The sequence below is a fragment of the Copidosoma floridanum genome, unplaced genomic scaffold, assembly GCF_036245765.1.
Source record: "Copidosoma floridanum isolate Cflo_tuat_1 unplaced genomic scaffold, Cflo_Japanese_pri ptg000004l, whole genome shotgun sequence".
In the NCBI taxonomy this organism is placed as follows: Eukaryota; Metazoa; Arthropoda; class Insecta; order Hymenoptera; family Encyrtidae; genus Copidosoma; species Copidosoma floridanum.
Window position 1 is genome coordinate 15455606 of NW_028321881.1, and position 24395 is coordinate 15480000.

Here is a 24395-nt window from a genome sequence, read left to right on the forward strand (position 1 = left end):
TAATGACTATTACCAAGTCACAAGGTCTCAGTTTCGATTATATAGGAGTTTATTCTAGAAAACCTTTGTTTTCTTATGGACAGTTATATGTTGCCTTTTCAAGACGTAAAAATCCAAGTAATATTTTAATTTAGATTGAATCTAAAAATGAATTTAAAATACATAATATGGTTTGGTCCCAAATATCTCAATAATTCAAAAAAAATGTTATCCATCCACAAACGTATTATATTTTATGTTGTTATCCGTAATTTGTGACTTAAAAAATTTTGTAAATTTTTTTTAAAAAGCATAAAATTTGAAAAATAAATAAGTAATTATCTGCTTTTTATGTAAACATATGTATTTAATAGGTACTAACATTTTCTTAAAGTATTTTCTAGCAAATAGAATAAGAATTGGAAAAAAAATAAAATTCATAGACATTATCAATTAAAAAATTAATACACATATTTGATACATTTATTAGGCTACACAAAGCAGTTGAGGTAAAAACATATTATTTATCTAAAAAAATTATTCAAATTCTAGTAATAAAAAATTATGTTTTAGTTTAAAAAATGTATTTATCTGCAATGTATGCAAAATCAAACTTTTGAACCCTGAAAAATTAAAAAATTATAAAAAGACACATTGAAAATGGTTATACGTTTTTGATTTTTGTAGAATTGTATTTACTTGAAAACAAAATTTCGTTAGGCGTTAAAAGCAACATAATTTTAAAAAAGCATTCACACGCACACATTGTAATAAAAAATATAAAAGATTAGCACATTTAAAAAGACATTAAAATTCACAGTAAATGTGAAATTGAACAAATTTGTACCCAGTGTGGGAAAGGATTTTCAAGATTAGTAAATTAAAAAAGACATATGAAATAGTAGTTTTCCTACGAGTTTGAAAAGTCTCTGTTTTCTAACCGAGATGTTTGCGGCCCGAGCCGAAGGCAAGGGACGTAACGAGGTTCGTAAAGGAGACTTTTCGAGTGAGTTCCGGAAAACTGCTTTTTCGCCCGAGGAAGTACCAGCCTCCCAAAACCACCCGAGGGCGGAAAAATCACTATTTGTGAATTCATGGTGTATGAATTTTTTGAAATAAATTTATTTATTTTTCTTTACTACTAAAGGATATTATTCTGAAAAATTTTACTGTCATACAATTCTAAGACTTCTTAAAAATATATTTTGTATACTGTGACACAGTGTAAAGTCTTGTTAAAAATGTATCGTGTACTATGATCAAATTAAATTGCGCAATTGAGTCAACAACTCAGTCAAACGCAATCATACCCTTTAACTCCCAAAAGGTGTTTTAAATGCGGAGAACGGTGAGGGATAAAGGGAGATGGGTGAGGAATGCATGGGGAAGGAGATGGATGTAAGTTATTAAAACAGCAAAAAAACAAACAATTAACAAAGTTATTTGAGTAGGACGAAGGAGAATGGAGGGGATGGATGGGATGAAGAGGGATAAGAGGTTAAATCCCCTAAAAACAGCTATATGATAGAGGAAGATATTTATATTTCCCTAAACTACATAGTTATTTGTGTTGAGCGCTCTACATATCCTCCTACAGCCCTACCACAGCCGCTCCTTGCCCTCCCCCCACCGATCCTCCACATGTAAGCTGAAATTCAACCATTTTTACGTTTAAGTTAACGTTTGAAACTTTTTCCTAAAACCCCCCTCAGCCCCGTACATCATGCAACTTGTCTCCCCTCAGCCCCCTCATAGACACCCCACAGCCCCCCATACTATATTCTTGGTCTCACAAACCTTCCTACATCACTTTTTTGTCTTTTTGCAAAATTTTCTGTTGAGAAAAGATGATCGCTCTTTTCAAAATGTTTAATAATATTTAATTTTATATTATTATATAAATTTTATATTTACTCAATATAAAGGAAGTTCATCTATTTGCCTCCTAGGTGGTGTAAAAAAATAGACAAGAATAATTAGTATAAATAAAATAATAAATCGTATAATTAAAATCGTAATATAATAATTATAAAGTTATTTTCATTTATTATTAAGTACAAAGTTCTTGGTGTATTCCTTTTTTTTTGTTTTACTTTATTTTGAAACAATGTAACATTCAATATTTCTTTTATGTATAATTATTACGTGTTATAACAACATATACAAATAAAACGTAACATAATTATTAATTAATAATAACTGTAGAAGTATCGCCTTCTTTAACACGATTAAGAGAATAACTTATTGAGTTCAGCTATATCATAACCACAAACAAATAGAACTTTTACTTTTTCCCTTGTCGTATACATATTATAAGGTAATAGTTGTTGTATTGTTACTTGATAAATCAATAAATCAAAGTTTAGTTTTACAACTACAATTTAGAATATTTATAATAATGAGAGTAACCAAATGTTTTCAGAGAAAATATAATTAATTTTTGTAACCTGTTCAAATATAAATTTTGATAAAAAAAATTAAAGATTTTTTAGGCTGAAAAATTCGAGATAATATTTTTTTAGCAAAAAGTATCAACATTTAACAGTAACACATGAAAGATACATTTTTTCAAAATTATAAATATAACAACTCTTAATTCATTTTCATTAATATCGCCAATTTATCTATAAGAATTATATAATAAAGTCAATAAGTTATGTAAAAACCTCTTTTCAAACAAGATTTTCTATTTCTGTATTTTTTTGCCTCCCTATTTGAGTACATAAATTATTTTTATCTTCGCATCTTGATGAGGCTACACGTATTTTACTATGAAAAAATAAGGGTTTTTTTTAAATACAAATCTACATATATTATTAAGACTTTGACCTCGAGATTTTTTTATTGCCATAGCAAATGCCACAAAAATTAGAAATTGCTAACGATACAAAATAAAAGGTAACGTTAAGCAGCTTCCTGTGTCTAAAAGTGTTCTTGTAATACAGAATCTATTTCCAATTTTTTCTTGAGTTATAACTTCTCCTTTTGTATTATACTGTAATAATTTTGTGATTCGTAAGTGTGTTCCATAACAGAGTCCATCTAATATACTTAAATTTCTCAGTAACATCACTATTGTAACAATTTTAAGACTTAGTTTATGAGGTAGTAATCCTTCACAAAATGGACCAATATATCTATCAGAAAAATTAAATAAATATAATCGTCCTGTTTATTAACCCCTTTATAAGTTGGGTTATCTTTTAAATAGTTAGTTTAAATGTCTCCAGTTGATTTTTGAAGAATCTTGTTATTAAAATAAGATGTGTACTCTTTATGCAATGTTAGTATAACACTATTCATTAAACAATTGTAGATATTAGAAAATATTTAAAAATATACATCATTTGAGATCCAATTTTTAGGAATGTTAAAAGTTTTTATTTAACTGCCCCAACTTTCAATAGTAATTTTGTAAATTCCTTATTATAAGAACAACTGTTGATTTTTAATTTTAAAATTGAGAATAACCTTCATAAAAATGAAAATTCAATAATTTAATTAATTATGATTTTTTTATTACCGTCTTTCATCACTGGAAAAATCTGAAGAAAATTAAGTCTTAAAATAATTAATGTATTTCCAAAATATTTTTTAGTATTACATAAGTCTCTTAACGTTTTGTCTACTATTTTCAATGCTTTTTTTGGAATCACAGTTTTAAAACTTTAATACATCGAGTTAAACATTTTCTTACTGAAACGTATTACATTATCAAAATTTTTTTTTCACTCTCCATTTATTTTGGTGTTGGTAAATTTAAGCATTTACATGATTTCTCTTCTGATTCTAAAATTTGGCTGATATGTAAAAGAGCTTAATTATCTTTATTATTAGGCGAACCCTCCGTGGAAAATTCCGTGGTATTTATTTCATATTTCAACACTTTGAACATTTTATGAAATTGAAAACCGAGCAAAAAGATGTTTTAATTGATATGGAAGCATAACAGAAATTGTTTCTTAAAAAATGTCATCGATTTTTTCATTACTGTCTATTAAACCTATTGCAATTGCATTATCATCAAAAGTCTTATAAGTTATTTTTTTATATGCTCTAATATCTTTAAGCGATGTCCAACCAGTTACTTTATCCCATACAAGTTAAAAAAAATCTTTCACAATCTTTTAGAGATAAAATGTTTAATTTCCTTATGGCAGTTTTTTTGTTACATTTCTTCTTCTTTGCCAAACTTTTTAATTTATTATAAAAAATGAAGTATTCTAAAATGTTCACATACATTATGGATTTTGCAAAGTCATCATGTTTATTTAGTAAGAACCAAACTAATAACTGTTTCCCGTAGTCTTCTATAACAGTTTCAATAAAATTTTCTTTAAGAACAAGTTTTCGTTTGTTTTCGGATTGAACTGCTAAATTTACAACTGTACGACTTCTACCACTAATTAAGAATTCTTGCTGTTTCCAAGCTGCTTTCATTGGACCTACGTATCTAGTAACAACGTAACTATTAATTTCATTAAATATTTCTTCATGTTGGTTTTTTATTTCTTAAATCTTGATGTATGCTCTGTCACTACCTTTATGTATTTAATCATAAATATATTTCATGCTTTGAATAGATGCACTGAATTTGACGCTGATATAACATTTATATTTCACTAAAAAAAGTTCATTATATGGTGCGACCATTGAATTATCAACTCAAATTTTATCTTTTCTCCAAATTGAAAAAAATAATGTTTGGAAGTATTATTTATTCTCCTTTATTCAAGGTAACCATTCGTTTAAAATAAAGTGAGGTTTGTAAAAGATTTGGGGAAAACTTTTGTACATGAGGCCCATAAAACATATGTTTTATTACTAATTTTGTGAGCTTCGTATTAACAGAAGGAATTTCAGCTGAAATAATTGCATCAATTCGTTCAGGCGTAACAATTTTTCTACCAGGTTGCAAAGTTTTTAGAATATGTGCGTGAGGTAGACCACGTTTTTGAAATTTGATAGTATAGACGGATGCTAATACTTTACTAAATATATCATTTTTATTGATGTCATCCAAAACTGACATCATTTTCAAGTAAAATAGTCCAACACTTAACTTTGGAATATTATTTTGTGTTACATTCTTAGGAAATTCTAATAAAAGTAACTTTAATTCTTTCCATTACGAATTACATGTTGATATTATAAATAAATCTGGCCTATCACATTTCCTTATTATAGACATTGTATCTTAATTATGATTCTGCATATATCTTGGAATTCCAATGTACGTAGATATTAGTACAGAAAGATCTCTAATTGTTTCCTTTGTCTCGAAATTTTTAGAAACGTTGGGTGCACTATTGCATTTAATAAACCTTGAAAATATTCTACTCTCAAATTTTTTTGATTACATCTCGAATAATTTAAACGATTATATTCAATGATAATATAAGAATAAATAAAAAATTGTTGTGTCAGCCGTCCACCATATAATAATGGATTGAAATTTATTTCATTCGGTCTGTAAGACAGTCTGTAAAAATGATGTTGTAACATGGTTAGTTTTTCACTCTTATTTAAGTAATTTTTAGAGTAACCGGTACTTTATCCTAGATCTGCTGAGGAAATGCACAAAGGGTATACACAAAGATCAAAACTTTTTAATCCAGAGTCTAAAACTTCAACAGCACTGCGTTTCGCTCTTAATGGCGTATTGTTTGTATGTCTTTGTGGCCGATTTTTCGTGAAAAAATCATTTTATAATGTGGTTGTTGTTCTACATTCGTGATTTGATGGAAATATTTGTACTTTTTTGCTATTGGATCTTCCTTACTAAATTTTGTCAAGGTCCCAAAATGTCTTTTAAAAATTTAACTATTATTTAAAGATTTCAACCTTATATCAATAACAATTTTATTATTAAAATTTATATATATATATATATATATATATATTTAAAGCTGACTAATTTTAAATTTTTCATTAAGATCACAAGTCAATGTGTTTTACGCAACTTGAAAAGTTTGTCCTTGAATTTTAATATTCTATATACCTTTTCCTTTTTGATTTAATTCTCCAGTTATCAAAGATGCAAAACTAAACACATTATTGTAGTACCTGATAAGTGTTCTAAAATTATCATCAGAAAGTAAAAGTTCTTATTATTCTAAATTATATTTACTCAACGGACTAAGATAAACTTTTCTCTTATGACAACACGTTGATTTTTTTCTTTCTTCTGGCCAAAATACTGATTAACAATACATACAATCACAATTCGTTTTACGAGAAAACGCAGGATTTACTTATATATCATTATTTTCAATTAGAGTATTACTTAGACGATTATTCAAATTTTTATCACTAAATGTAGTATTACTTTTTTTATGTTTATTTATTTTTTTTTTTTTTTTTTTTTTTTTTTTTTTTTTTTTTTTTTTTTTTTTTTTTATCGATGCATATAAGCATTTGAAGTTTTCTTTTAATAAGAGTATTTTAAGTATACGATAACTTAAATTGACCTAAGTCTACCTTTTTTGACCAATAAATGTTTATTTCCAGATCATTTAAATAATTAACAAAATATAACACGTTCATCGAATTCTAAATACCAATTGTGATAAGTAAATATATTATGTTCACAAAACTTTATACTTTAATTAATGAACTATAAGCCCCTAAGTTACCAAATATTTAGAAATAATTTTCTGAATTCTTAACATTTTTGAAATATTTATTTCCGATAGTAAAATCAACATAAAAGCTCCATTTTTTTTACGACATTCTTAACCATCATCAATTTTATTATAAAATAAAAATAGTCTTTATTCTACTTGGAAAGAAAGAAAATTTAGAACAATCTATTCCCATCTGTTTAATAGCAACTTAAAAACTCCCTAGATAATAGCTTAAATTGCTTAGGCTTAAAATGATTGACTATTAAGTTATAATGAAACTTTTGTTTGTGTTATGTGTGATTTATTACTTATTAATTCGTCTACTTTTGTTTAAATATTTTGTTTTATTGTTTAAGGATTTTTATTTTTTATTTTTACAATAATTTTCTCATAAATGATGATGATAATTTATTATGTTACATAATTTATCAGTAGTTTTTTCATTTAATCCGTTTTTTTAAGAAAACACCTATCAAATTTAAAAGTTAAGGGGTTGGCGTGCAAAAAAAACAAGGGGTGCAGCCCCACTAGTATATATATATATATATATATATATATATATATATATATATGTTTATTAATAGTGACCTATGCAGACTTCACGTGCTTTTAACATATAAATAATAACACAAAAGGATTATGCAGACGTCTGCAAAATCCCACTTTAGTCTTCATTATAATTATCCGCTAAAATCACTTCTTGATAAACATTTATATTTACATACTAGTAGGGCTTCGCCCTCATGCGCGCTCCACTTGCCAACCTTCCCCCCCCTTTTTTTTCTTGAGTTATAAGTCTAATTTTTTTGTTTAATTATTAGTATGAAAAAAAATATGTTAAAGTATAATTAACAGAATTCGGAAGACTACCAATTTTTCGAAAATACTCGGGAATACATGTTCTACGCTGGAAAATGATTACTCGGCTGCTTTTGGAGAAATATGAAGAACAAGCTGTTAATTTTAAAAAAGTGGTAAAGTTTACATAAAAAAAAAAGATGTGCCCTTAACTTTTTTTGGTCAACTTTATTATTCCTTCTTGTGGCCCCCTTTTTTAAATGAGCTGTTTATCCTGTATTTGTCAATAGATATTTTTAAGACCTCGTTCTAAACTCTTATAACTATCTCTGCCCCCTGCGCCCTCTGCGCACCAACCCCCGTAACTGCAAACATACAGTTACGAAGTTTGGAAGAAAGCACTAATTATATTCATTGTTAGTTAAAATTTATATATGTAATAAATAAATTTTGGTCATAACTAATAACATAAATTTTTAACAATCATTTCTCTTTTTCTGACTAATGCCTTATTTTTATATATTTGAAACGACAACATATTTAATTATTTCAGATATTATCAAAAATTAAAAAATTACGATACTGTTAAAATCACAAATTAATTTTATTTTAATAGTATCGTTGGTTGATTGTCATTTTTTTTTAAATTTCGTATAACTAAAGTCTTAGCCCATTGATATTTTTTTCATCGTTCACCTTTACTTCGTTAAATTTGTTTAAAAAGTTACAAAATATCTTAACAAAAATGTGACAGTGAATAAGACTCCCAAATTGCATCAAAAAAAAATTCTTTCTTTTACATCCACACAGAACTTGAAGTCTCAATTTAAAGTTGGAGATAGATCTGTGTAAAAAATTATTACTATTACTTCTATTTTTCAAGAAATAATAAGATTTGGAAAAAAATTATTTTTATCGATGTTTTTGGTGGATCTAAAGAAACTTTTCTATATAAAACACTAATTAATTATTATATATCAATTGACAAAAAAATTATTTCAATGGCTTGTACAGATATTGCTTTAATTCTGCTTCCAGAAGAAATGACCACTCACAGAACTTTCAGGCTTTCTTTAGACTTAAGCACTATAGAAAGTGCGTTCTTCCAGTTTGAGCTAAATAAAGAAAAATTACAAAATGTAGATGTAATTGTTTGGGATGAAGCTTCTATGATACCGAAGAAAGCATTAGAAATCGTTGATAGGACTTAAAAAGATTTATCTAGTAGTAATAAACCTTTTGGAAATAAAACAATAATTTCAGTCGGAGACTTCTGTCAAATTCTTCCAGTAGTTAAAAACAAAAGCAAAATTACTATTGTTGAAGAAAACATGAAATTTCCTTACTTTTGACCTTTGATAAATATTTTTTATTTAAAAAATAATATACATTCGATTAATAAAAATTTTCTTTATTGCTACTGAATAGATGAGAAGGCAAAGTTAAATTTTTTAGAATTTCTCAGACATGGATTACAAATGATATATGTTCTAAAATTTTTAATAATGATAATGATTCTTTTATGAGTAAAGCTATATTAACATCTCACAATAAATACACACATTTTTTTAACAGAAAAATATTAAATAATATGGTAGGAACATTAGTAACGTATTGAATAAGAATATGAAGTAAATGAAGTATTGATAAAGCAACTCGCAAAGGAGTAAATAAATCAGACGATAATATTTATATTAATTTCCCTACAGAATATTGAAATAGTCTTAAAGAAGGTCTTTCTCCACATGAATTGAATTTGAAAATTAACGCTATTGTTATGTTGATACGAAACTCAAACATATCTGAAGGACTTTGCAATGGTACAATATAACGAATTACAAAATTATTTAAATACAACATCGGAGCTGTTATAATCACAGGTAAAACAAAGGAAATGAAGTTTTCATTCCAAGAATAACACTAAATACAAACAATTCTTGTTCGCTACCATTTATATTGTACGGAAAACAAATTCCATTTACCTCAGCTTTTTCTATGACTATCGATAAATCTCAAGGTCAAAAATTTAATGCCTTGGATGATACATTAGAAAACTATTATTTTCTTATGGGCAGTTATATGTGGTGTAGAAACCCAAAAAAAGTTTTTATCTGAATGAAATCAGAAAACAAATTAACAATTGAAAACATTGTTTAGAGTGAAATTTTACAGTAACAGAAAAACTATTCCATTGTTAATTACTATTTTTATACTTTTCTGCAAATTTTTTTTTCATCACAAAAGCAAATTTTAGTACCGTCTAGTAACCAGATTTATAAAATCATAAACAATCTTCTTAATGTAACATGTTTTTAGTTACACCATCATGGATGCAAAATTTTATTAGTGTGACAAATGTTACTGAAATTTTTTAAATCAAGAGTGTCTGTCATTGCACAAAAAATTCACAAAAAAAAATTTTTCGTAAATGATCTATGTAGCATTGTAATGTAAGAGAAAAAAAACTTTTCGCGTCTCGTAAAGAAATGCCAAAACATTAAGGAAAATTTAAAGTGTATTAAATGCGGAAAACGTTTTAAAAGAAATTATCACTCACAAGGACATGTAAAAAGTCATGAAAAAAACGTCTAAAAAAATATTCGTTAAAATTGTGGGAAAGGTTATGTAAAAGCAGATAACCTAAAAAAAAATTTTAGACTATGTAATCAAAATAAATATGGTTAGTAAGTCAATTGTAACAAAATTTCTTGTTATGGTCAAAAAAAATTATCATTGAAAATTAGACCATTTGTAACAGTTAATGTATATAAGGTTTCCCAAATTTATCCACATTATACGTGGGGGAGCTGGGGAAAAGCTAGAGGGAAGCGGAGGGGTGGTGGAGGGGAGCAGGGGGGGGAGCTAGCGAAAAAGTAGGATTAATCTAAAAATGTAAGAAAATAAATGAAAAACTTTCTTATTTGGGGAGGAGCTGGGGGGAGCTGTGGAGTAGGGAGGAGCAGGGGGGAAAAAAACCTTGCTCTAGCTCTTACGACTACATAATATAGGAATATATATATTTTCTTTTCCTTTCTTATATAGTTATCTCAGTGGGGCATTCTACGCAACCCCACACAGCCCCCCACAGACCGCTATTAACCCCTCATTGCCCCCTACAAATTTAGGTAAAAATCCATCACTTTCTTTCTTATTTTGACCCACCGCAGTTTTTTCCAAAACCCTCTACAGCTCGTTTCAGCCCGCGCCACCCTTTACACTAATTTTATAGAATCTGGATCATACTGTATTTCTCAGACCTTGATGTGTATACAGACATGTACGTGTCGTATAGGGATTAATCTATTATTTTTAATCTGTTTTGTTATTCAATTACTTCAAGACAAAACTGTTTTGTCACCATGGTTTATCTTATCGTCAAGATCAATTTCAAATTATAATTAATGTATAGAGGGTCGTTGCGCAAAACATTATTATTATTGCATGTTAAATTATGAAGTTAACTGTTATACAATATAGTTACATGTGTGGGGTACTCCAAGCAACGTTTCTCCATGTAAAACCATTTATATTGGTAGTTAAAAGATTATTTATTTGTTTATGTTTTACTTGTAGTTTTTAAAAAAAAATATAATTTAATATATCATACAATCAATATGCTATATCTGTTTTGTACTCTTAAAATTTCCATTTTAGGAAGAATGTAAACTAATAAAAACATGTTTTGTTTTCTACAATATATATTTTTTTTTGTATTCATCGAGACCACCCAGGAGACAAATAGATGGAGAATATACATACAAATAATTTATTATTATTTCATTTATAAAACTAAGTACGACCAGAAACCAATCTATGTCGATTGTATCACAATCTATTGGTAAGTATTAAGTTCTTGGTGCGTTAAACTTTTTTTTTGTCCGTATTTTTTTACATCAATGTATGAAATTTTTATGTGTCTGTATTATAAGATTTTGTATATAAGTAAATAATACGAATACATACAAAAATTAAAATTACATTTAGTTTATGATAAATACAATCTTGGAAGTTTTGCATTAAGATGACTTATGTAATAAATCAACTTATAAAGTCCTATCAAACTACGAAGAGTAAGTTCTATTTCTATTTTATTTAAAATTAGTTTTGAAATTAGTACAATATATAAACGTAATATACATTAATAAAGTGTACTATGAAGTAATGAATTTTGTGCATCTGAATTTTCATTTCTATCGATTTGAACAAAAATTCTACTTTTATTTTCGCATCTTGATAAAGCTACGTATAATTGACAGTGAGAAAATAAAGGTTTTTTCAAGTACAATCTTACATTATCAAAACTTTGACCTTGCGACTTGCTTATAGTCCTAGCAAATGCTACAACTAATGGAAATTGTTTTCTATATGGAAAAAAGTAATGATTAAGTACCTTTAGTATTAATTGTAACTTTTGGAATGAAAGCTTTATTACTAATTTTCTTTTTCGTAGCTATTTTGCCTTCTACGTTATACTTTTATAATTTAGTAATTTGCTATTATGTACCATTACATAATCCGTCTGATATACTTAAATTTTGAATTAATATAACCATTGTACCTATTTTCAACTTAAGTTCATGAGGCTGCAAGCCTTAACGAAAATTGTTTAACATTTCTATAGGAAAGTTTATATAAATATTATGATCTGATTTATCAACACCTTAATGGGTTGCAGTATCGATAAGTGTTAGTCTCTTCATTTGATTTACGTAAAATTTTATTGTTTAAGAGAAAAAAATTTTTATTTTATAAAGTAAGTAGAACATCATTACTAAAACAGTTGCTATAATTACCAAATATTTTGGTACAGACATCATCCGTTTCCAAGGACTTAGGAATGACCATTACCACGTCAAATTTTGTCTTAGCCTTAATTTGTGACTCCTGTATAAAATATATATATATATATATATATATATATATATATATATATATATATATATATATATATATATATATATATATATATAAATTGAAAATGGACAAAAAACTTGGCCCAAGTTTGACCCTTGACTACCACACCTAACACCATGCCTGCAGCTTGACCCCTGAACTGCCCTTTAGTAGTAAATACGGTGATGGCTTATATCGCTCAGGCAAAGCTGCATCCAAGTTTTTGATATAATGAACATAAATTTCAATCAAGATGAAGAAAAAAATTTCTTAAACTATTTGTGAACAAGAAGAAAAAGTATATTTTATAGATGGTCTGAGAGGATCCGGAAAAACCTTTTTATGTAAGACACTTATTCATCACTTTGTTACTAGAGGTAAGAATATTCTGTTTATGGCTTGGACAGGGATTGCATCTGTATTACTACCAAAAGGTATGACGAGACATAGAACTTTTCCTCACCCTTTAGATTAAGATAATATTGACAGCGTATTTTTTAAATTTAAAACTAAAAAAAGAGTAAGGGAAAGTTGATTTTATTATATGAGACCCACAATGAGGGAGAATTGAAAAATTAATCACCAGAAAATAGCGTGTAATTTAGAAGTACTATATTATACTGCTGGCATATGTATTTTCCATAGAAAGCCAAGAAATAAATTGAATTCAGATTATAGCATACTAAATAAAAGATAACACACTTGCTGGTTGTGTAAGAGATAAATATCACATATAAATCCAAAGAGGTTTTTCTACTATACTAATGACAACAGCATATCCGTGCATAGTAACACAGCAATGCAAAGCCGTTATACGCACTGTTTGTCAGAATGGTTGTTATATATAAAAAAAATTGTCTTGATTTTTATTTTGGTTCTACCAAATTACTTAGTTTCAGCCTTTTTTAGCCATTTTTGGCTGCTCCTTACCTCAACGAGATAATATATTCAAAAGAAAAGTATTCAACAAATTTTAAAGTTGGGTAGTTGGCGGGCGGAGCGTACAGTGCAGAGCAGAGCCCTACTAGTTTACAAACATACACACACACACACACACACATACATACATACATACATACACATCTAGTGGGGATTTTCCCGCCTGCAAGCTATGCGTGCCAACCCCCTACTGTTCTTACTTAAAAGGAGAGTCTTTAAATTTTATCTGTTAGTGGGAAGAGGTTAATGCCTAAAATTTTGTGAGAAAGAAGAGTTTTTGATTTACATCGTTAAGCATTAGTTATACATTTATCAGTATACGAGTCGTGATCCAAAAGTAAGGTGACTTTTTGAATTGCGCGCACTCTTTACACTCTAAGTTAAAAATTGTTGTTTTTTTATGTTGGTACACTAGTCACGATCGAAAATAGCATTTCACAAGTGTTTTGATGACTGGAAAAAGCGTTGGCACAAGTGCATTGTATCTTATTAAAAAAATTATATTTTTAAAAAAAAATGAAAAGTCACCTTACTTTTCGATCACACCTCATATTTCCACACCACCCAGTAGGTATTATTGTAGTACGTTGAAAGTTTCTTTTAGAACTTTCCGTTATGTTTAGAGAACAAAGGTATACATTATTTTTTTAATAATTAAATTTTGAACAACGAGGAGTTTTAATCACTTTAATCACATATAAATTATTTCAATTTCATCTAAAATATGCTTTATATTATTTTTGTTACTATTTTGCATTCTATATTTTATCAGTTGAAATAAGTGGTAAGAAAAAATTTTTCATTTTGAGATTTATTGACAAAAATAGAAATAATTTCTTCATAATGTTCCACACTATAAATTGAAAAAAATCGTTTGTACTTTGTAGTATCAAAATTTAATTTAAAATCAAACTATACATTTTAAAAATTTTTTAAAATGAACAATATAAATGTTAGCTTAAAAAGTGACAAAAATTGTTTATTCAAAACTTTTTCTTGTCTTCTGTATAGTGATGAAAATTTCCACATGAAAGGTCGTTCTTTAGTAATTATTAATGTTGTGAATAAATGGAAAAATTATTATGAATTTATGGTAGGAAGCGATTATTATCAAAATGTAAAAAGTAGTAGTAAATTTATCAACATGATGTCAAAAAATTGGACTTATGGTACAAGTAATGAAATTAAAAGCTCTTAAGATGTTTTACATGCTTACATTATAGTTAATTTCTCGAACAGCGATATTTAAACATATGGAAATTCAAATAGTCACCTTTAACTAAAAATTAATCCTGAAGGAAAAATATAATAAGAAATATTGCAATTGGTCGATTAAACATTGTATTTCCAAAAGATCATAAAAGATTTTTTTTTAATTTGTATCAAATAAAGTAACTGGTTCAACCCCACTCAAAAACATTAGAACATACAAAGAAATAACTTATAAAACTTGTCAAGATACTGCACTTGCAATGGGTTTCATAGACAATAATGAAAAAATGGATGAAATTTTTGAAGAAGCAATAGCTGTGATGTTTTTATATCAATTAATACAATTTTTTGCTTGGTTCTTTATTTCAGAAAACGTTCAAGGTAATTAAATGTTAAATAAATACAAAGCATTCTTAACGAAGGGTTTGCCTAATAATAAAGATAATCTAGCTCTTTTACATATTAACCAAATTTTAGAATTAGAAGATAAATGATATAAGCGCTTTAATTTAACTAAACCAAAAAAAGTGGTGTGTAAAAAAGAAGATATAGATAATGAAATACGTTTCAGTAAAGAAATGTTTAACTCTATGTATAAAAGTTTGAATAATGACCAGAAAAATATATTTCATATTATTTGCGAACAAAATATAACATTTTCTTTATAGATGGTCCTGGAGGATCGGAAACAACTTATTTGTATAACAAGCTAATTGGTTTTTTTATTTCTCAAAATGCAAAAATCATGTCAGTGGCATTGACTGACATAGCATTAATTTTGCTTACGAAGGGGATGACCAGTCATAGAACTTTTAACTTTCCTTTAGATGTTAATAATATAGAGAGTGCATTTTTAAAATTTGAATTAGATAAAAAAAAAATCAAAAGAAATTAATTTAATCAATTGGAATGAGGCTTCAATAATTTTAAAAAAAGCATTGAAAATAGTAGACAGAACGTAAAGAGATTCATGTTGTACTGAAAAATATTTTGATAGTAAATTAATTTTTTTAGGAGGTGATTTTCACCAGAAAATCCCAGCGATAAGAGACGGTAATAGAAAAATGGTGCTTGAACAAACTATTAAATCTTTTTTTTTATAGAACTCATTCTAAATTTTAAAATGAGAAAAAAATATTACGTTCTAACGATATAGGATTTTTAAGACTATTGTTAAACATTGGGGAAGGGGAAAAAAAACTTTTAACGTTTCTAAAAATTGGATCTCAAATGATAAATGCTCTCAAATATCTTCTATCATCTACAATTGTTCGATGAATAGTGTTATAATTACATCGCATAACGAGAACACCTCTTATTTGAATAATAAAATTCTTAAAAAATTTACTGGAGGAATTAAAACCTAATATAGTATAGATAACACAACTTATAAAGGGTTTGATAAATCAGAAGATGTTATTTTTGAAACATTCTGGTGGAAATATTCAACAATATTCGTGAAGGATTACCACCTTATTAACTTAATCTAAAAATTGGTACAATAGTGATGTTACTGAGAAATTTAAGTATATCAGATGGACTCTGTAATGGAACATGTTTACAAATCACAAAATTATTACAGTATCATATAGAAGGAGAAATTATATTTGGAGAAAAAATTGGAAATAAAGTCTTCATTTCAAAAATAACTTTAGACTCAGGAAACTCCTCAACATTACTGTTTATTTTGTATCGTTAACGATTCCTAATCGTTGTGGCATTTGCTATGACAATAAACAAATCCCAAGGTCAAAAATTCGATAGTGTAGTTTTGTTTAAAAAAAAAAAACCCTATTTTCTCATGGTCAATTATATGAGGCTTTATCAAGATGCAAAGATAAGAATAACTTATTTATTCAAGTAGAAAGGCAAAAAATACAAAAATACAAATTAGAAAGTGTTGTTTGAACAGAGATTTTAGATAATTTATTGACTTTACCTGATGATTTTTATAACTTAAATAGCAATATTTATGGTAATGTATCGAAGGTCACTTAATAATGTTTCATCATCTAACAAGTATACATGACATGATGTATGAAAAATGGTGTGGTGGGCCTGTAGGGGGGTGGGGGGGGGTCTGTGCAGGGACAGGCAAAATTGGAAGGGGGGGCTGTGGGGGCCGTGGGGAACTGAGAAAAAATTTAAAAAATGTCAAATTAGCGATGAAAATGGTCGAATTTCAGCTTATTTGTGGGGGGCTGTGGGGGGTCGATGTGGGGTGTCTGTGGGGGGCCATAGGGGAATATGTGAAATGCCCCACACAAATTACTACATAATATAGGAAGATATATTACATTAAATTGTTATAGTGGTTCATTAACGGAAACTATAACCTTTATATTATAGATTAAATACTTTAATTACCTTGGAGGTATGAACGTAATAGATTGTGCTACAATAAATTTCAAACGTTGCTTCCCAAGTAATATGGACATATCACTACATATTTTTTGGTTTAGAGAGACGTCGAGAAATTGGACTTGTTTGCCACTGAAAAATTTTCCCTTGCCCATAAAGGTTTGTATACTAAGTTATTTGTACACTTAGTTATTTATTTATTCTTCTAGACACGTCTTATAAATATCAAAAAATGTGTGATTGATTGAGAGTCAGCATTCTAATGAATTAAACGTTTTATTATGTATAGAGTATTAAATATTACTTGTTATATAAATTACAAGAAAATAAACTTACAAGTTTTACAAATTAAATTTCACAAGGCAGAAGCTGTAATAAAAACTTTAGTCTTTGAAACAGCTTACTTACGGTATTTTTTTTTTTACATTCTTTTCCATAGTTTTTTAATACCTCAATTCTTATATTAAAGCTGATTTCATTTATATTTGTAAAGGCCATGACACATAACATAAAATTATCTAATAGTGGGCATGGTCATTTTATCGAGGGCATGTTGGAAGCCCTAAAGAGAGTAAAGGAAGATGACGATACAAAAGACTGAGGAGGATAATAGTAAATGGAGAAAAAACTTAAAATTTTAAAGAGCAGTATGAAGATAAAAATAAGGTGGCACGCATGCATCAGAGAGATTTCACTAAGCTCAAGAACTTTAAAAATTTAGGTGATTCTTACAATGATCTTGTAAATAACAATAAGGTGCCTTTGAGGTTAGAATTTGAGAAAGAGGCTTAAGAGTCAGAAACTGTAGATGATTAGGTTGCTGCTTACAGTATGAATGACTTTGCAGTTAGTGAGTCTGAATTGTTTCAACAAAATATACATAAAAAAAATTTGTAAGCGTTAGTTTTTACTAAGTTTTTTTAAAGGTACGCAATTTATTATTAGTATATTTTCATACTAACAACCAATTATTTACAGGACTAGTTATTTATTATTTCATTATTTTTAACAACAGCTTGTATTATTTGTGCCGTGGCAAATTGAAAGTACACACGAGTATGTCACAGAAACCTTGACACCGACGATAAATGGCAAGAGACTCGTAGCTTACTCTCTCTCTTTCTCTCTCTCTCTCTCTCTCTCTCTTCTGCGTGTCGCTTGATGTAGTGTTCGGAATCCCTGTGTAAAACCAGGAGGCCACAGCGTTAAGAGTAGCTATAGAGCTTGGCTTAACTCTCCTCCCGTACTTCCTACGAGTATTTTGGAGATGTGTGTGTGTGTATGTGCGATGTTGAGTGAGTAGATCTAGAAACGACAGCTGTCAGTGTCGGTGCCCCGGGAGCAATCCTAGTATTGGTGGCCACTATGTCTATTAGTGAGTGAAAGTAGTCGTCCCAATTACCCTACCCTAGAAGTTATAGAGTAAGTCTGAGTCCCCTGTTGTAACTAATCGTAAAAGTAAATCGCCAAAGGTTGCGTATTAATACAGCACGTCACGATGCACGAACCGTCACCTTTATGGTGTGCAGCGTCAAAGTTGTAATTTGAGTAGCTGTTTTTGATGTAGATGCATAAACATTTACTATTCATACATTGTCTTGTTGTCTTATCTTATTTTGGGCAGCGCTGAGTGCAGCTACAACAAAGTAGTGCCTCAGTGTTCGTGGTATCAGGGAATGCGTCCTGATACAGAAAAAAGGGACGTCTAACTCTAATAGCTAAATGATACTACCTGTTGCTGCATTGAGCGCTACGCATTACCTTTAATAACCTGATCCCCTCCCGAATAACATCACGATAAAAGTGCCTTAGTAAGCAAAAGTAATAATCGTAAATGTTAGCCGCAATTTCCAGCTAACGCGTTATATATTGTATAAGTTAAAACATTCCATTAAAGAAGAAAGGTTATGGACAGCTGTTTACAGCACACACAGTATCTTGCGTTAGCACATGTTGTAGTCCTGGTACACGCACAGATGATGCAGTCTGATAGCAGCATGTGCATTTTTCATGCCATAAATGCAGTGTGTGGTCAGAAGTTAGGGCAGGTGTTCATTTCTTCATTCACGCTCCAGGCTGTAGACCATGCTGCTGTCGCAGTGCTTTTACTATGCTTTACACTGCTATTGCAGCAATTAAAGGTTACTATTATGCATGAAAAACTGATGTTCATACTTTAGTAACATGCGCTCATGTAACAAGTGTTCTATGATAGTAGAGTCATGCAAGACTTGAAAATAATGTTAACTATTTATTTTTAGCGATGAAAAATGCAATAAATGACTAAGGATAATGTTTACTTCTTTTAAATTCTATTTTGTACGAGAAAAATTTGTTAAAAAAGGAAATTTTTTATTACTTTTAAATGATGAAAAAATATTAACAACTTAATATAGTTGAAAACTATCTATATTTTTGTACAAATCAATAACACCTTATTTTTTGTATTAAATACAGAACAAAGTATATAACAAACTCGTAATCATTAGTATTACACAGTATCAACCTTATACTGCCTTATTTAGGTACAGTCCTAATATATAAGTAAAAAATCCTTATGACAAAAAAAGCTAAAACAGCGCATTTGATAAATGCTTTTATTTATGAAATATTCAGCAATACATCATTGTTCATGATGCTAGATCTCTGACTTTAAACTTTGCTATTTCCTTATTCTGGACAGTTCACTAACATTGTCAAACTGTATAATAATAATAATAATAGTAATAATAATAATAATAATAATAATGATAATAAAAATAATAATAATAAAAAAATAATAATAACAATAATTATAATATGACAATTATTCTGTGTAGCCAAAAAAAAATTTTTTCTGCTTATTAAAATGAGTTTTCGTGCAAGAAAAGTTGTGTAATAATAATATTTAACGAATTTAAAACATAGTACGAGAACGTTTATACTTGGTATCTGTATGTATATGTATATATATATATATATATATACAGCTTATTTCAACGTCACTATCTTAGACGATGTCTTGAGTACCTATACTTATACAGAGTTAAAGTGTTGCAATAAAAATGTTCGTATGTATGTCAAAATGACACTGTTTCTCCTCTAACGACGAAAACCAGCATTCAAACTCATTTTCGTGCAATTCCGCCTTTTTACTTGCTTACAATTTGCGCCTTGCTTTGCGAAAACGGAGTTTATACATTTCAACCAAAGGTACATGCCAAAAACTAGGAGTATTGTCAATCATTGACTACTAATGTCGCAACACTTAAATCTAAAAAGTGTGCATACACTTTGGGCCCAAAATCTAGTCAAAATGTAGTGCTTCACTCATCAAACTTTGAATTTAAGACTTTTTAAGACTCATACAGCATTAAGGATTTAAGTTTTAAATACGTGAGTAAATAAAAATTTTCGTCGTTTCCATTCACCTTCATACTGTGATTCACATTATTTTCAAAGGTACAGAGTATCCAGTTTTTGAAGTGTTATGTAGGTTTGAAACGTCATACACGGTGAAAAATATTTTCATTTTGTTTAAGAGCTGTACGAGCTTTATAAATATTACAATTTTTATTCAGTCTATTTTTTTTCTATTACAATAATTAAAGCGATACATGTGCAAAATCAATATTTGCCTAGTGGGACAGTGATGTTCTCTATTGCCTTTCATTAGGTTAAGTGTGATATAAATTTTTTCTGGAAGAAAGAACTTCCAAAGAAAAAAGAGTGACACTGATGATTGCATGGAGATTATGTGATATCCATCTTTGCCGAAGTAGAATAGCAGTATTTTTATTTGAGGCAAAGTGCAAAATTAATTTTTTCTCAGTAAAAAAGGAATGTATGAAATCGATCATCGCGTAAAAAGGACTGTTATATATTTCACTTCATCTGGTCTCACTGTACTTGGTAGATTCTAACATTTTATTTATTCACTCTCTTGAGCATGGATCATGAGAATCAATACTATGACTACAGTATGAAAGCAAATTAAAAATTAATATTGTATTAAAACTAGCAACACAGACCACAACATTTTATTAAGTTACATAAATATGGTTGTCAAAAAAATTTTCAACTACAACGATAACTGATAAAAGTAACAGTTTAACATACATCAGAAATCGATGAAAAAATTTGTCATATTATTTATTGTGTATTTTAAGTTGTAATAGTGAGTGGCTAGAAAAAATATCCAGACTAGTTGCATCTGTAACCATGCATTTATTTAAATAAACTACGATATACAATAGAAATAGTGAATATTTCTTCCTCTTTTTTTTTAAAAACGAAGAGACACTTGAAAAAACCATTATGCCGTAGTAGGTTATTCTTTTGGGCAAAGTAGGTAGGTCCTACAATAAAGAAAAGTATGCTATGATTAATTACTTAGTTGGTAATTTTAGTGTATTTCAATCACCCTTCAACACCTTAAAAGACTTGCGTATGAAAATATAGTGATATTTAAATATAAAAAATTATCAAGTCAGTAACTCGAAAACTTGGAAATAGCAAACAATGATTTAAAAACTTTTAAAACAAATGTCTTATTTGTGACGTAAATTAATCTGTTTTTTATTGACATTTACTTACTAACTAATAAAAAATTTTTTAATATTAGTAACAAATGATATTAGTACAAATCCAATACCTGCTAAACAACCCGCTTTGTCCGATTGGCTTGGCCTGAGCACTCATTTTTTGATTTAGTAATGCTAACCCTGAAAAAGGCCGAAACAAAACGCTTATATTTCGTCTTAATTTAAATTCCAATGGACTCAAAGTGATTGAGAATTATCAACAATACCATTTGAGAAAGTAAAATTATGAACCAATTAATTAACTTTCAACTAATATTGATTGTAAAAGTAATCAACGAAATAACAAACCACCCACTTATCAAAAGTACTTTTTTTCTTACAAGAGGCTATAGAGTTTCCTGATCATACATTGCTACTAATGACTGTTTCTAGTAAGCTCTATTATTAATTGTATTTAAATGAAAAAGCTATAACTTCATTTTAAAATAATGCTTGAATGCTGTTTTGAAAGTGTTCTTCTAGCTCAATGTCTAGCAAAATATTTGGCTGCATGTCTGACACAATGTCTGGCCCCTGAACTGGCTACAAGTATCACTTAACATCTTGCTTAAAGTCTGGTTAAACAATTGACGAAATATCTGACTATAACTATGGCCTAATAATTGGCTGCATGTCTGGCTTAATGTCTGGCTAAATGTTGGGCTTAATGCCTGGCCAAATGTTTGACTTAGGGTATCCGTAAATGTGTGGCCTTATATCTGACCAAACATCTGTGTAAATGTTTGGCCTTACATCTTATCAAATGTTTGGCTAAATGTATAGATTAAAGTATAGCTGGGAGTATAGTTTAATGTTTGGCCTCATGTCTGGTTTAATGTTTTGTCGAATATCCAGATAATTGTCTAGCATTATGTCTGGATTAATATTTGGCTAAAAGTATGGCCTAATAAAATATGGCTTGAAATCTGGCTGAATGCCTTGTTTGATTATAACCTAATGTCTGTCTAATGAGCTGTCTCAATGTTATGCCCAATTTTTACCTGTTGTCCGTCAAATAAGGATTTTTTCTCTATCCAGTGTACAAAATATAGACAATATTTAAAGAAACATAAATATAATACTTCGTACAAATGCTATGCTTATGAAAGTACAATACTTTAGAAGAAAATTTTTTTTTTAAATGATAAAAATGGAATACAATATAGTTTAATGGCCTTAATGGTTTAACATAAGGTCTTATTATATTAACACTGAGATGCAAACTTAGTAGTTTAGAGCATGACTATTTATCCATGATTTGTTTACATCTATTAATGTCTCGCTTTCTTGCTGACAGCCTCTTAAGGATTAAAATCATGTAGGTGCTAAGATAACACGCATCATGGACACCTATTGAGCCTATAACTGTTGAAATATCTTATTACATTATTTTTTATTAGGTTGTGAGGATTATATGTATTTTTACAATGTCCAAATAATTTTAAAAATAAAAAACATCTTTATTTTTTTTAAAACAATGTTGTGAGGAAAACTGATACTACAAATGAAATTGTCAATTGTAGAAGAATGACCTGATAAAATTGGTTTTTGTTTAAAATTTAAAATAACAAAAAACTGAAATTTTACTTTATTAGCTTTGTTCTTATTATTTGTTAAATGAAAGCAAACACTGTAAAATTATAATACTTCTTGTACTTAAAAAAATTAAATATTTTACTATGTTTCATTATAATTAAAAATAGGAGAGTATTCACAGATGAAACAATATTTTTTAATGGTACAAACCTTCCAGTTTATAAAATTCTCCTTCAGGTACATTATGACTGCGATTTTCTCCCATTCCACAAGTTGTACATCTATCAGGGATTCTGAGAAATACGTCATAAAACATACATGATTGAAGATATGATATTACTATCCTACATATTTCATGATAGGTAGTACTGTCATGACACATAGTTAAAAATTCTTGAGGCTCAACTACATAAAAGCAAGAGCTAAATTCAGAGCTTTCATTGGTAAACAGTGCATGACAAAGTTGCCTAGAAGGATGATTTGACAAACTACGTATGGTTGTTGAACTATTCTCAGTGGTACAGTCTTCATTGAATGCCCAAGATTGCATGAATTTGGTAACATCAAGCTCTATTTTTCCAGCTGAGGTTAGTGAGTCATCTATTTTCTCATTAGACATGGTACCAAAGAGTCCAGCTGTTTTTCCGTAGTACCATCCAGACAGTTCAAACGTGCATAAATCATATTTCAGGTTGCACTCAAGTCTTATTTGCTGGTTATTTTGTTCTATTATTATTAAATTATCTTTTTGGTACACGTATACGGTGCCATTATTGAGTTCAATAGGAAGTTGATGATTCTCATTCTTTCTTAGTAGTTGTACATCCTTAAAAAAGTTTTAAATTTATTATTAAGGGTAATGAAATGCCCTCTTTCATTGAAAAATAAAATTAAGAAAGTAAGATTTACATTTACTAATTTAATTTTTGTTTACTTGTGCTAACTCACATCACTGTTGATACTTATAAGAGTTATCATTATCTGCATAAAATAGTAATAGAAATGGGTTCTTATACGCATTTGAAAAACAATGATGCATGATTAAGCTTTACATGCTTTTTTATAAGTAAACTTCTAAATTAAATTATAATTATCAATAACTATTTGAAGAATACTAAGTTTTTTTTACGTATTTCTAGATAAAAATAACAGTTATACGTTATGTAGACGAATTGTGATAATAGCTTCTATGTTCTCAGTAGATAGATTGCTAGCAACAGTATTTGACAAGGGTATAACATACAGTATAGCCGTTTTTGGAAAAGAAGAAAGCAAGAAAGAAAAAAAATTCTTAACATTGACTGCAAAAAAAATGTTGTTACTCAATTAATTCGAATTTTTTTTGTCGATATTATAGGGAAAGGTTAAAAATTAATGCTTATTTGCTGTGGCTTGCAAAAATATTCCATCTTCATACTCTATCAAGGCTCTGAAAATCGGAAAAAATGCCCTTTTTAAGACCTTGAAAATATTTAGACAATGGCACATT

General features: G+C 28.6%; 1 protein-coding gene across 1 annotated transcript in view; it reads right to left on the minus strand.

Annotated features, from left to right (window-relative positions):
• Apoltp (Apolipoprotein lipid transfer particle) overlaps positions 1–24395 on the minus strand; it is a 2496658-nt gene that overhangs the window by 424070 nt on the left and 2048193 nt on the right. Inside the window, exon 33 of the mRNA XM_089596186.1 lies at positions 23117–23732. Coding sequence (XP_089452312.1) covers positions 23117–23732 — 616 coding nt within the window. The remainder of the gene's footprint in view (positions 1–23116; positions 23733–24395) is intronic.